General features: G+C 40.3%; 5 protein-coding genes across 5 annotated transcripts; all 5 read right to left on the reverse strand.

Annotated features, from left to right (window-relative positions):
* Positions 1–1339: 1339 nt before the first annotated feature.
* TM35_000591020 (uncharacterized protein) lies at positions 1340–3769 on the reverse strand (the record flags this gene model as incomplete). Its single annotated transcript, XM_029030906.1, has 1 exon — positions 1340–3769. One exon carries the CDS (start codon positions 3767–3769, stop codon positions 1340–1342), a length of 2430 nt encoding a protein of 809 aa, XP_028877776.1.
* Positions 3770–4136: 367 nt separating this feature from the next.
* Positions 4137–5528, reverse strand: TM35_000591030 (tryptophanyl-tRNA synthetase; the record flags this gene model as incomplete). The annotated part of the gene is made up of 1 exon (XM_029030907.1): positions 4137–5528. One exon carries the CDS (start codon positions 5526–5528, stop codon positions 4137–4139), a length of 1392 nt encoding a protein of 463 aa, XP_028877777.1.
* A 467-nt stretch (positions 5529–5995) lies between these two features.
* On the reverse strand, positions 5996–6979 carry TM35_000591040 (HUS1 checkpoint protein; the record flags this gene model as incomplete). The annotated part of the gene is made up of 1 exon (XM_029030908.1): positions 5996–6979. One exon carries the CDS (start codon positions 6977–6979, stop codon positions 5996–5998), a length of 984 nt encoding a protein of 327 aa, XP_028877778.1.
* A 286-nt stretch (positions 6980–7265) lies between these two features.
* Positions 7266–11348, reverse strand: TM35_000591050 (putative helicase; the record flags this gene model as incomplete). Its single annotated transcript, XM_029030909.1, has 1 exon — positions 7266–11348. The coding sequence occupies one exon, from the start codon at positions 11346–11348 to the stop codon at positions 7266–7268; it is 4083 nt and encodes a 1360-aa protein (XP_028877779.1).
* A 1008-nt stretch (positions 11349–12356) lies between these two features.
* On the reverse strand, positions 12357–13226 carry TM35_000591060 (putative NAD(P)-dependent oxidoreductase; the record flags this gene model as incomplete). The annotated part of the gene is made up of 1 exon (XM_029030910.1): positions 12357–13226. One exon carries the CDS (start codon positions 13224–13226, stop codon positions 12357–12359), a length of 870 nt encoding a protein of 289 aa, XP_028877780.1.
* Positions 13227–13456: the final 230 nt, after the last annotated feature.

Genomic DNA, 13456 nt, shown 5'->3' on the forward strand with positions numbered 1-13456 from the left:
AAAAAAAAAAAAAAAAAAAGAAACAAGGAAACACAGAAACAGAGAGAGAAGGGGAAGCAGGTCCTCATTGATCTTGGTTGGTTAAACTGTCGTTGAGGTCATCTCGTCGGATCGCCTGTAGCAAAGATGTTTGTTATAATCAGCGGACAGCAGTGACACGGTGGAAATATTAACGAGGAGTTGCTGGGCTCTTTCTTTGAGGCGTTTCCCACACTGAGACAAACGGTGCTCGTCTGGTGCATTCGAACCTCATTGGTCTTCTGGTGTGGTTTATTTGACTGATAACGGTAAACTGTTTATATTGACTCAAGGAAGCTGAAGTACTTTATTTGACTTATTTGGTTGATCACTGTGTCTTTTGAGATTACAGACTCCAACACCTTTACTCGTATTTGTTTAGTTATTGATCATCTGATGGGGGAAAGCGTCAGTACTAAATCCCAGTCGGAGATGTTAAGATTCCTTTATTTCAGTTAAACTTTTATTTCACGTAAAGGTGCGGTAGAGGTGGTATTTCTTGCTATGGATGGTTCCTTCGTAGGTCTACTGTTATATCCTTCAGGAGGGGAGACCATACATTACTGTTGTCAGAAAACACATTTGATCGTACTGTTGTGTATGACAATACATTTATTCTCCATTTTTAGTATCCGGTTCAGTTATTTTTCTTCTACAAGTTTATATCCAGTATTGTGGGGTGGTACTTGAGAGAATAGTGACAATGCAATTACATCCCCTCATCATGGCTCTACAGTACTGGACGCTGGCAAAACATTAAAGGTTGTTAACCACCAAAGCACCAGAGTGGTGATGAGATGGCTTCCACTTCACTATACAACATCATTTGTTGCAATTTCATCCTGATTGGCAGTTGGTTAAAACGGTGATTTGCGGTAGTTTTGATAATGTAGGCAGAGAGGTCACTTCCTAAATAAAGAACGCAATAAAATAATTACAACAACAAGAATAACAACGGATGCAATATATTACAGTAAATGCGGAAAGAATTCAAAACTATAAAAGGGATGCTGTACTTCTGATTACGCTTAAAAAGACAAAAAAAAGTGATCTATTGTGGTTTTACACAAAATGTAGAGCAGTAGGTTTCTGTTTTGTTGTTGACGCTTCACTACCGAGGTTCAGATTTCAATTTTTTACTTAATAAGGGTAAGCAAAACGAAAAAAAAAAAAAAAAACATTACATAACCTTGTCCCTGTCCATTATTGGTATAATATTTACCGGCGTCTTTTTTTTTCTTTGAATAACGAAAAAATGTACCCGCAAAGTGTTTTTTGTTGTGGTAGTTGCAATAGTATATATATATATATATATATATATTCACTTAGAGATGAACGCGAACTTCCCAGTAACACAAGTGTTAGGAGGCAATGATACGACAGTTCGAGACGGGTCAGATGCGTGGGACTCATCTAGTAGTTCGTTACTGTATTTTGCTGAAACACCCTTTGCGTTTGCTATCGTAATATGTGGATGTGCATTAGCACAGGGAAATTCCCCATTGTTACGCACTGCAATAGCCGTTCCTTTTGGGTCTGACGCAATGTGTGTAAGGGTTAGTTGGATACTTGTGCCTAACAGTTCCCCCAGCTGGACCATCATCACAGGGTCCGTACTAGTTTTGTTACCAAGAAATAGAGTGGTCACATGGAACTCCTTTTGCACAATCTTGTCGACTAGCATCTCTGATGGTACGAGTGATAACACATCATCATTTGGTGTAGTTATCTGAATAGCAGCATACTGTATTCGTTTGGGAATCCTACCTAGAAGTAATTCGTAACGAGATGATATGTTAATTGCAGATGTCACATCAAGTGTAGAGAGATCCTGAAGGTCTGTCATACCATGTGAACACAATGCAGCCCACACACGCTCTACTATAGTAACTATACTATCTTCGACATTTACTTCAATAAATACTCCTTCTGTTGGGGGGCGATAACGTTCTGCACAACTACGAATAATACCACGCATACGATGCATTTCTCTTTCTTCAGCTTTGAATGTACGATGAGAACTACCACGTTCGCAAACACGTTTAAAAGAAATATCTGCTAATGCTTGAGCTCCATCAGGATGTGACCATGCTACTGTAAGAGTTTTTAGACCCAGTTTCACATAATCTGCACGAGCAATATCATCAAGATTCATTTTATCAATAATAAGATGAGAGTATCCTGCTTGCTTTGCGTTTTGTATGGCTTCAAGAAACTGTTTTCGGTCACCAATCTCATCTTGATTTAACCAACATGGAGAAAGATGCGCCTGTCGTAACAGTGCAAAGAGCACACGGGAAATTGTAGATTTCCCACAACCTTGTGGACCAACACATAAAATAACATCCGGATCATTGTTTGTCACTTCATTGGGAAGTGGTTCGTAATGCATGACTTGTTCCTTCAGTTCCTTATCCTCCACAGCAGAGTGTGTGAACTGACGTTGCAGTACAATCCACTTACGACGTAATTCCTGCAAATCTCCTAGGGATGTTGAGGCGGTTAATTGTCCAGTGACATGAAGCCAAGCGGCTAATTGTATGAGATACTCCAGACGTTCCTCTTCCCATTCTACAAGGCATTGTCGAACTTCCTTTGGAACACCTGCCAATTTTTTCAGTAGTTTACTACGCAAAAGATTACCACTTAAACGATGGGTGATGATGGCCTCCTGTGCCGCTCGCTCAATGCCGAAGGGGTGTGAGCGGAGTTTCCACATACGTACCACAACGCCAGTATCGTTAAGACCGTAAATTACGGCTCCCTTGCAGTTTAAACGATGGGCAATACTCTCACGCTGCGCTGCATACTCTGTGGATCCCAATGGCAACAGCGGGCCACACTCCACAACATCAAGTCCAAACGATTGTAGTTTTGTTAATATGTTTTCAGGATTAATACAGAGACCACTACGTAATGGCATTGTGTGATCGGCGACGGCGTAAAAGCGAAGTCTTTCACCAGGGCCATAATCCACAATGTGAGCGGAGTACTCAAGGATGGCATCAAAGCATGCGGTATAACCCGTTTGAGTTAAGAATTCATGTAATTCAGACGATTTTTCTGGTTTTAATGCGTTTAATGTGTTTCGCCAGACTCTTACAATTTGTTTTGTCACTCTGACAGACCATAAATCTTTCTGTTCATCATTAAAGACATCAAGATCCTCCTCTGGTACATCAAACCGCACCAAGAAATGCATATCTTTACTCCCCACAATCCAAAAACGCTCCCCAGCATACGTGAAGGCTGCCAATTGACCACAATCACCATCAATGGCTTCTAATGCCACAGCAGCAACGGCTTCTTCCTGTGGTACACTATACGGAGCGTCAAAATAACTGAATTTACGCAATCCTTGAAGAGATGCCACTTTAATGTACTTATCTTTCTCGGGAGTTGCGGCGAAGACACATGCCTGGCCGCGTGGAACATGTTCCCACACCTTGCGGTTTGTACGATACACCGCATCGTCGTAACCAATTACGGTGCGATCCACTACGGCAAAGCACACGCCGGCAATCGTTGTGCAGATGGGCCGCACACGAACTCTATTGTTGTGTGGAAACATTGGCTGAAAGGCGCTGCGGAGACAACTCGCCAAAGCAATATCACTCTCCTGATGTTCGGCTTCCGCAGAGGGTGTAGATTTGTCTTTATTAAACGGATGCTGTTTGGAGTTTTTTCGGTAAGAAGAGCCTCGACGTTTGGCATAATGATTTTCACCACCACATGAGGTGCCAAACCCCATTTAGTACGCCTTATGTTTAATTATGTGTAAAAAACAAAAAAAAAAACTACTTTGTTTTTCTTTTTTTTCCCTTTCCTTTTCTTTGAATTCTTTTTTTTTTTTTTTCAATGAATAAAGCAAAGTAAAGAATGCATTAATCAATCCACCACAAAATAATAATAATAATAATAATAATAATAATAATAATCATAATCATCATAATAATCATCTAAAAAGCAAGTTATATGTCTATTCTTTACTCATGTAAATGTAAATATATGTATATGTGTAAGATATTCAGAGATCCTTTCCATATCATTTTTTTTCTTTTCTTTTTGTAAATACAAAAAAAAAAAATACAAGTATTGCTTTTTTTTTTTCACTTGTATTATAGTAGAATGTTGCGAACACTACAAAAGTGCTCCACATCCGCGTCTGTGATCGTCGATCGCCGCTGTTGCCATTCAGACAACACGTGCCGCATCACAACATCAGCCGCCATATCCTTCACCTGCGCACTATTCATTTCACCCGCACTATACTTTGTTGTGACTTCTTCAAAGAGTTTATCATCAGGGGAAAAGAAACGGATGAATTGATAGGCCACATCCGCGTCCAGGTCTACTCCTTTTGTCTGCATGTCTGCAAGTGTACCGCCTCCTCCTGAAAAAGCTCTACGCATTTTTTTACATACCTGTTCTTTTGTGTCATGAAGTGTAATAACACCATTCATCTCCGCACTACTACTCATTTTAAATGTCATTCCTTTGAGGGCGGGAAGAAATTTCGTATGCAGTAAAGCAGGAGCTTGACACTTCATTCGTGAGGCCACACCACGAGTTAATACAAAGAAGGGATCTTGATCAATAGCGCAGGGTACAATACATTGTAGTGGATGAGCCTTTTTCTTTTTCTTCTCTTCTGTTTGCGGTTGCAATACATGAGGGAAGGCACTACTAAAACATGGAGCTGCCTGAATAGCGGGAAATGCCGCTTTCCCTACATTATCACTATCCCGAAGTCCAAATGTATTCTTCACCGCACTTAATGTCAACATACGCTGCACCTTCACCACCGTAGGATACATACTTCCCATATAGGTAGTATTACAGAATATAAAGGTTTTACGTGGGTCAAAACCAAAAGCGATAATATCTTTTATATTCTCCATCACCATATCACCACCAACAGGGATATCACGGAAAAAGTATTTTTCATCGTCTGTAATTTGAATCACTGTTGGAAGTCCAAGAGCATCTTGTAGGTATTTTGTTAATAGAAATGGAATCACATGTCCAACATGCATAGAACGCGCACTTGGACCACGTCCAGTGTATAAATACGCACGTGGTGTTCCTGTTGACATTCCCAGACGAACACAATCAAGAGCTTTACCAAAGTCACGATGTGAAAAGACGATACCACGATGAAAAAAATGATGTAGCGGTTTTTGCTCCTGTTGTTGCTCCTCCTCCTCCTCTGTTTTAAGAGTATTATTATTATTATTCTGCACTCTTCTCATCTGCAATCCCTCATTACAGGTGTCATGAAGTTGTTGCAGTATTGATTGATCGACAGGTTCCGACTTGAAACGCGTAAGCACACGATCGTAGTCAATGCCTTTTGGACCCGCAGCAGAAACATTCCACGGCGTCACTACATCTTCACTAACACATTTATCGCTGTTGTTACTATCAGATATGTGTGTGGCTATGCATCGACTAGAAGCAGCAGGTAATTGACATAAGAGAAGCCTCGTCCTATGGGAAGCGCAACGCATTCTTACAAATCCAAATCCCTATGGGAAATACATACACAGAGAGAGAGAGAGAGAGAGAGAGATAGAAAGAAAAGAAGATAGAAAACATAGCAAGAGCATAATGCTACTTTTTTTTTTTTTTTTTTACCTTTTTTCCTTTCCTGTTCAATGTCCATACTAATTCACCTCACTATCTCTTAGAGAGATAAAGGCTGTATCTCTTTCTCTCTCTCTCTCTCACTTCGACACTCTCTTACTCTTTCCTTTTTTTCTTTTTGACTCATCCAGTAATGAGAAAAAAAGAAAAAAAAACAAGGGGATCCAATATACCCCAACTCTTAGAGAGCATACGAAGAAGAAAAAAAAAAAAAAGCCCTCTATAGGAATAGATATAATGTAATATATATGATTTCTGTCTATGCACAGTTGTTTTTTTTTTTTTTTTTCTTCTTCCTTTCGTATATGTGTAATAATATGAGGAGGGAGTGTCAGTGTACTACTGCAGGCATGTATCCCACGAGTGTTGTCCCACCAGATGCGGAAACACTCAACACAAGTGCCTTTCCATCCACAAGATGCAACACAACTTGCAGCGGCGTAATTTCTTTAATGGCCAAAAACCTCGCAAATCGCTTTACTTCCACTGTTACTGTAGCCTGTTGCATTGCCACTTCGTCCTTTTCTCTCCGTCGTCTCTTCCTTTTATTATTATTATTATTTTTATTCTTCTTGCCACTATCATCATGTTGACTATCCTCATCACCCTCTGTTTCTTCCTCCTCCTCTCCATCTTCATCTTCTTCACGCTCACAGAGTCGCACAGAGTTATACTTCAGTGCGAAATTAGCCAGAAAGCACTCTGCATCAATCACCAGACTACATGTGGGTGGATTTGTGGAAACAGCCATATCATTTCCCTGTGCATTAGCCTGAGCTGTGAAGGTCATACGCTCACATGAGGTGGATCGCACCTTATCTACAAATAACATCAACTCCGTAAGACTTGGAAGAATTACTTGCATCACTTCATTCTCAAGTGGTGGGGCACTTATGTTTTGTACCTCTGCCTCACTTAACACCCGTACAGGGACATCATGACTGATATCTAGATGACGGAGCACTCCTTGCATAGATACACGCAGTGCTGGCCGCTTTGCTGCATTTTTTGTTAATTTAATACTCACATTTGGGCATCGTTCTGCCTGTCGCAATACGTGAAGCAGTCGGGAGAGATCTGCCACTTCACAGTAAATGGCATTATCTGGTTGATGTGATTGTGCGTGGAAGTCAGCGAAGATGGACTCTGTGCGACATCCAGCCCACACCTGCGAGCCGTCAGCGAGTGGAGCAATGGCGAAGAGACGTGTACGGGCGTGATGTAAGCGAAGTACGCCACGTCTTTCAATACTGCGACAGGCGTGACAGAGAGCGGCGAGTGTGCGTTGATCCCGCACTGTCGCCTTGAACTTCATCCCACACACTCACTATATATATATATATATATATACGATGTACAATGTACACCTATATAGTTTGAGAGAGAGAGAGAGGGAGAGAGAGAGAGATAGGAAGAGCGAATGAGGCATATAGGAAGATATGACGATAAACCAGGGCATATATATATATATATGATAGTAAAGAAAAAAAAAGAAAAGAGTAGAATATGTAAAGAAAACTGACATCCCATTTCCATTTCCATTTTTTTTTTTTTTTTTGCCTCTCGTTCTTCTGCCAAAGAGTAATAATAATTTACATGATCTAAATCATTGGTTGTGTTGCACTACTTGTAGGAGCAACTTCAGTAACAACTTCCGTCTTAGCAGCCTCTTTTTCCTTTTTTGCCTCTTCTGCTGCTACTACTACTGGTGGTAGAGAAGGAGCTATCTTTACTGGTTCTGATGGAGATGACATTGGCTGTAGAGTACTACGAAATTTTCCTGTTGTGGTAGACATTCCCCCTATTCCTCCTGATCTCTTGGTATTCCCAAAGGAACTCTGTGTACTCATGAGATCTTTTAACAGTGCAGCTAATACCCCTTCAATGGTCCGTCGTTGCAAGCCACTAGAGACTTCTTCTTCTTCATAATCATCATCATCATCGTCATAAGGATGGTGTTGGACGATTTGATAACTGGCGAGAAGTTCAAGTGAGAGATTGGGTGTATAACCAACTTCACACAGGGAACAACACTCATCACAAATTATTTCCCCCTGCGGTGTACAGAGATCTGAAAGACACTGTTGACAGAATGTATGTCCACATGGCCATAATGTACGTGGACTCTCAAATATGTAAAAACATCGCTTACATGTGGATTCCAGTTCTAATGAAGAATGAAAGCTCATCACATTACCTACAGCAATAATGGCAAGTTTTATAGCGTCAAAAAGTCCACGAGCGTGAAAGTACAAATCCTCTAAATCTTCTTCTGTACGCCTTATCTGTGGATCGACATAGCCAAGATCCTCTGGGGTGCATTGACAACCCACATCTCGACCCACACGTCGTCCTCTTGTGAGAGCAAAACTCTGAAGAAATGATCGTACCGCAACATCATAATCACGCTTTACATCTGTACCAACTTGTAGTTGACGAATATCAAGACGGTGTGTTTTTGCATATTCATTAACGTCTCGTGTAAGACGTAAAGCAAAGGCGTCACGCTCTTCACCAACCGCTGCTCTTGATAATCGTTGAACATCTAATTCACAATCATCAAGAAATGTATCCTGTTCTTCTACTTGCTTCCGTAGTTGTAAGAGTGTTTGCCATATATCTGAATACTCCTCACGAGCTTCTTGTTCAAAACGACGGCGAAGTTCTTCAGCATTAATTTTCATTTGCATCATTTGTTCCTCTTCTGCATTTGCGGAAAGAGAAGGATGACTTGAGCGGTGATTTTGTGGTACAAAGAGGCCTTCTTGCTGTTGTTGTTGTTCTCGTGCTCGTACTTTAGCAGCGTAGTTTAATAATAAACTACTAGCATCCGCAAGTTCTCCTAAAACTCCCTTTGCCTCATTACGAAGACGCACATGATGTTCTTCTTCTGGAAATGTTGCAAGAAATAGCATTAAGTCTTCATCATCATTATCAAAGAAACTGCTAAGCTCATTATCATCGTCATCGCTACAGCTCACATCATCTAATTGTCGAACCACACGTTTTGCACTCTTTGGTATATGAGCAAAGTCTGGTACCTTCCAGCGACTCTTTCCACGTGAAATCCCTTCCTTTCCCGTATCTTTACTCTTCTTACGTGGTAAACCATCATATGCATAACGAACAAATTTTCTAGACATTTCCCGTGCGGATCCAGTACGTATCTTCTCAACTGTCCAACTTGGTGGCAGTGCATCTCCCTTTCCTCGTGTTCCTGGTCTAGTCGAGCGAGAATCATCACCCAATCTTTCTTCTTCATCTTCCTGTAGCCGCTTTGGACGACGACGTTGACGTGGTGGTGTGAATACTTCCACCAAATCCGCTCCCGGCACTACAGCATCAAATACATTACTGCCAGACGTACCACTACGATCATCTGTAGTTGCATTATCTCTCACTCCAGCAGAGTGTCGATCGGCTTTACCGCGTGATGGTGGTGTTTTCTTCTTCCACCATTCTGGACCTCGGTATGTATTATCCTTTTCATCATCATCTGGTGATAAGGTACCATCCTCTTTCTTTCCTCGTCCATCTTTTTCTCCCGCACTAGATGGTAGTAATTCTTTCATTTCACTGGGTTTCTTGGTTTTACCAAATGCATCTTCATCAATGGAAGCCGCTCCATGACGAGAGTCACCAGTATAATATGCATTAGGATATGCTGAATGAACCTTTCGTCCTTTGCGTATACCTGGAGTACCTAATTCATATGCCTTTCCTTCATCTAATCCTCTTAGTGGAGGAAGACGTGCATAAATATCTGCTGAACTTATTCTAGTACCTCCTACATTATCTTCAACAGTGATATCATCACTATTTTCATCACTACCAAGTATAGTTGAAGAACATGCTGCTTTTGCTTTTGCTGCAGCTATTATTGCTTGTTGCTCACTTTTACTCATGGTACCCCAGTAAATAGCAGCTTCTTCCTCTGTCATTTGCTCACCACCTTCGGCTCCTGGTCTAATGAGTAAAGGTAAACATTCTTTTAGTCCTGTAAAAGAATCAGTACTACCATGTGAATCAGGACGTTTTTCCCAAGGAGATGTGGTTCCATCTTGCAAAGTACCCTTTTCACCTTTACGATGCTCCCTCGCTGATAAAGCAGCTCGTCGTTTCTCCTGTAATAACGATTTCGCTAATTCATGAAATGATGCATCATCCATTCCAGCCATCATTTGTTCAGATGCAGAGAATAATAATCCCGCTTGCTTTTGCACTTCCTCTGATTTCGAAAGTTGTTCTAGTTGTTGCCTCATTGTATCTTCATCTTGTTCTAATAATCGGGCAATTTCTTCTGAAGAGACTGCACCAGTCATCTCTAATCGACCTATTTGCCGCGCCAATTGCAACATACCCATTAATTCCTCATCTCCTTCTAACAGAGAGTGTATTCCAGAACCAACTCCTCCAGTTGTTCCTGGAGTTGAATCTATTCCCGCTGCTGTCATTGCTGCTTCTCCTCCTGTTGCTGCTGCCATTGCTTCTGCTACTGCGGCTGTCCATTTATCACCTTTCTTTGTTCTCATAAAACGGGTAACCAATGCTTGATAAGTAGCAGAATCAAGACCTAAAGCCCTTGCGGCGGTTAACATTCCTTCACGAGATCCTGCCAACCTCCACCATGTTGATGGACGTGCTCGACTACGGAGAAGCATTCGCGTCAATGCCTTAGCCCTACTTGCTTTTCTCCACTCCGTAATAAGAGCTGCATAGAGACCTCTATTATGATTGGGTACACCAACAAGACGACGTACAGACATATCAGCAGTTTTATCCGTCACTCCTTCAGGGGAAGTGGCTGGCGGTAATGATAAAGGTTCACGAGAATGAGATAAACCAACTTGAAATGTGGGTAACATACTACGATCATTTAATGGAGCAACTCCTCCTACTCCTTTTGAACTATTAACATATAAGGTATTCTTTTCATCATCAGTTCCCAAAGTTCCATATGGACGTTCAAGAAGTCCTCTAAGAGGTCCTCCTATAAAATATTGACGCCGTTGATCTGAATCTTCATCCGTGGAAAGAAGAGGAAATCGTGTTCGTGATTGTATACCTTTTATACTACGAATATCAACTAAAGGCCTAATTTTTCCTTCTTCTTCATTATGATTACTCTTAGTTACGGAAGGATCTATTAACGAGGAAGTATTGACTACGGTTACATTTGTGGTTTGTTCATCTGACATTTTATTCATATCTTGTTTAGCCATTTTCTCCTTCTCTTGATCATCTTTTGTACTAGATGCCCAACGCATAAAATCTGCCTCAGCTCTTCGGAGACGCAATTGTTGTTCAATCAACATATGTGCCCGTCGTAAAGTTTCAGCCCTAATTCTTTCCACTAGTCCCATTCGAGCGTAAGATTGAGGAATATGTTCCTCCCTAGACTCATTATTATTCCCAGGCGATGGGCTCGTATGCGCAGCCTCAGCAAATGGAGTGGAGTGTTCCCCTGTGTGGTGTGCCGCCAATGCACTCCAGGTACGATATCGCGGTAATCCTCCCGTTTGTTGTTTCTTAACTTCCACGTCTTTTGACTGAGAAAACACGGGTTTACGAGCCATGGGATACTGCTCCATTACACTTAGCACCTTCTCCTCAAGCCTCTTCTTTGCACCATTTGTGTGGGTTGTTTTCTTCTTATCACCACTTGCGTGCACAGCGTGTTGCATTTCCACCGTTTTCTTTTATTTTTTTTACTTTTCTTCTTTGTTCTGTTTCCTTGTACTGAGTCACGTGTACAAGAGAGGAGAGGGGATAAATAAATGAATAAATTAAATAAAAAAAAAAAAAAAACTGCACTGACTATTGTCGATTACTTTCTGGTGTACTGTTTATTAGTTTCTTGACTCTGGTTAAGTGAACCATATAAATAAATAAATAGATAGAGAGAGAGAGAGAGAGAAGAAAAAAAAAAAATAAGAATTAAAGAAGATAAGTCCACCATGGCAGAAACATAAGAAAATGGACACTCAGAAAAAAAAAAAAAAAAGAACATCAGTTGGGAAGTTTGCAGTATTAATTAAAAAAAAAAAAAGACTAATTTACTAAAGGTTCATCTTAGATCAACACAATGACAAAAAGAAAAGTAGGTAACCTATATTCCTACCCCTTTACTTCTACTCCCCAATGAACTGACTCATAACAACCAACACGGAAAAACACCTTGAAAAATTAGTTTGTAAATATCGATACTGATCCCATTTACTTCAGGAAATGGTATGAAAGTTCTTAAAGCCAAAGTCACACCATCTTGAACAGAAACGAAAAGAAAAGAAAAAAAAAAAAACACATCTCTGAGTGAAGAGACAGTGTAAACATATACGTCTGTCTACAACATACATTTAGGAAATCATGCACAATGAACGGCTTGATTTCACCTTCTGCTCATTTTTTTTTTNAAAAAAAAAAAAAAAAGAGTGACAAGTACATTTAATATTTTAAAAGTTCAATTAAGTGCGTCATTCGTGTACAACAGGAAATCATGCACAATGAACGGCTTGATTTCACCTTCTGCTCATTTTTTTTTTTCTTTTTTTTTCCCTTCTTCAATAGCCCTTACAATATGAAAGTATCTATCTATACATACATATATATGTGTGACAGAAAAGTAAAATCAAATTTCATCCTAAAAACAAGTAATTCCATATGTTTAGAAATGGACAAAATACACTACCCCCTTAAAATCCTTCGCAAGCACGAGATAAGGACAAACCACCATCCACATTAAGAATGGTCCCTGTAATATAATTTGCATTTTCTGACACAAGGAATGCGACAGAACCTGCTACTTGCTCAGGTGTTGCTTCTCTTTGTTCAAGTGGCACTTTCTGACGCAAAAGATTCTGTTGTTTCTGCGGCATTTCTTCAGGAAGTAAACTTATTCCAGGTGCAACAGCATTAACACGTATTTTTAGTGGAGCCAATTCCAATGCGGCCGATTTTGTTAGTCCAATTAGAGCATGTTTTGCCATTGTGTACATGGTATAACCTGGTAGCGGCCTATCCACCATAGAATCAATAATATTAACAATAGAAAGATTGCGCTTCTCTTTCAAGTCATCAGGTTGATATTTGGCGAATGCACGAATCAGTAAATAGGGGGCAATGGCATTAGATCCCAAAATATCAGAAATTTCACCCTCAATTTCCACTTCTTCTGTGTTTTTATTTAACTCATTAGATGGTAGCAATGGTGTAGGAAAAAATGCTGAGGCGTTATTCACCAACACATCACAACGTCCAAAAGTACGGAAGCAAAATCCCATGATAGCGTCACATTGGTTAGGGAGGGAACTGCTGTACCTAAAATCAGACTGATAACCCAAGACAGATTTAGGACGAATAGCATTCAACTTATCCACAAGTGACTTCGCTTCGACGACGGAAGATCGAAAATGTAGCAAGATACAATAACCGTCCCCATGCAATTGCTCAACAATACTTCGTCCAATGCGATGTGCCCCTCCCGTCACGAGAGCAACAGGGGCTCCTCCATCTAAAAAAGGACAGTTTGCATTTCCATTTATGTCAAATTCCCCCGAGGACATTATTTACCTTTCCCTTTACCACCTTTTCAATGGTTATAAGAAGTGAAGAAGATAAAGAGAAAAGATGAAAGAAAAGAAAAGTAAAAGAAAGAATAACCAAGAAGGAGGAACTCCCAAAAGGTAAAAAAAAAAAAAAAAAGAATTCATCTACCACAATACGTTATGTGAACATTAAGACAATGATAGCCCATCACCAAGACTGAGGGGAAGAAATACCTAAAAAAAAAAAA

This window comes from Trypanosoma theileri (genome assembly GCF_002087225.1).
Source record: "Trypanosoma theileri isolate Edinburgh chromosome Unknown TM35_Tth_59_V1, whole genome shotgun sequence".
NCBI classification, from domain to species: Eukaryota; Euglenozoa; class Kinetoplastea; order Trypanosomatida; family Trypanosomatidae; genus Trypanosoma; species Trypanosoma theileri.